The 1054-nt window shown below is 54.1% G+C and overlaps 1 protein-coding gene across 1 annotated transcript; it reads left to right on the forward strand.

The window, feature by feature from the left end:
* Positions 1-691: 691 nt before the first annotated feature.
* Positions 692-1054, forward strand: WHR41_09686 (uncharacterized protein; the record flags this gene model as incomplete). Its single annotated transcript, XM_069378287.1, has 1 exon — positions 692-1054. A coding segment is annotated over one exon (363 nt), but the record flags the coding sequence as incomplete, so codon positions are not given.

Consider the following 1054-nt stretch of genomic DNA (forward strand, 5'->3'; position numbering starts at 1 on the left):
GAGAGGGCCAGCCCGTGGCTTGGCAAAATTCGAAAACTTTCGGAGAAGCGGAGGTTGGACAGTCCAACCGTATTGCTTGGCACTTTGCTGAGCTTTCCGGCTGCTAAGGAGCGTGAACAGAGCATGTGGCTGGGAAGCAGGTTGGGATTCTTCCGCTTCCGGGATTGGCCTTCGGATAAGTCAACAGGCTTGCACGAAGCGACTGCCCACCTACTCCAGTCTGATTGCCCACTTTCGATTTGATGGCTCGCGACGACATTGCATTGCAAGTGCGCGGGTTGGTTAAAGCCTTGAGAAACGTACCAGACAGGCAGGCCGCACTGCATTTGCTTGAGAAGAGTAGAGAGCAACGGAAGGACAGCAAGAAGAGGACCATCGACCCAAAGAATTGGGTTGTAGCCGACGTTCGAACACTGGTGGATTCCTTGCCTGATCAGGGTAGCGCTTTGAAGTCGAAGTCCCGCCAACGATGCATAGAGACAGGAAATCACAAGGCAGCAACACCTTGCCAGTGACCATCAATGCGGGAAAGGGTGACTGTACTATGCCGAGCCAAATCACAGGCTATTTAGCTTGAGTTCAGCTTGACTAACGTGTTTCATCAGTACCCCCGCGCATACCGGTACCCCGCGCACTTTCCCGAAGCGACACCATGCCGCAACTTCAGCACGCAATAGCATCACATTGAACGATGCGAGAACAAAACAACGAAGCACGGGTTGTCTTGACTATTGATGCTATTCGAAAATCAGACGGATTGAGCCGCCGTGAAGCTCCGAAGCTCTATAATGTGCCCGAAACCACTCTCCGCGATAGAATGAGTGGCGCGATTCCGATCGCGAATCGTCGGCCTGTTGCTCAGGTTCTGACCGCCCTCGAAGAGGAGGCAGTAGTCCAGTATATACTGGACTTAGATGCGAGAGGATTCCCGCCTTCGCTCGAAGATGTGAGGGTGATGGCGGACCGCATCCTCGCGTCGCGAGGTACACGTCGTGTTGGGAAACAGTGGCCCTACCGCTTCATCCAGCGAAGAGAGGAACTCCGCACACGCTGT

This window comes from Cladosporium halotolerans (assembly GCF_011745625.1).
Source record: "Cladosporium halotolerans strain TM138-S3 chromosome Unknown Sca302, whole genome shotgun sequence".
In the NCBI taxonomy this organism is placed as follows: Eukaryota; Fungi; Ascomycota; class Dothideomycetes; order Cladosporiales; family Cladosporiaceae; genus Cladosporium; species Cladosporium halotolerans.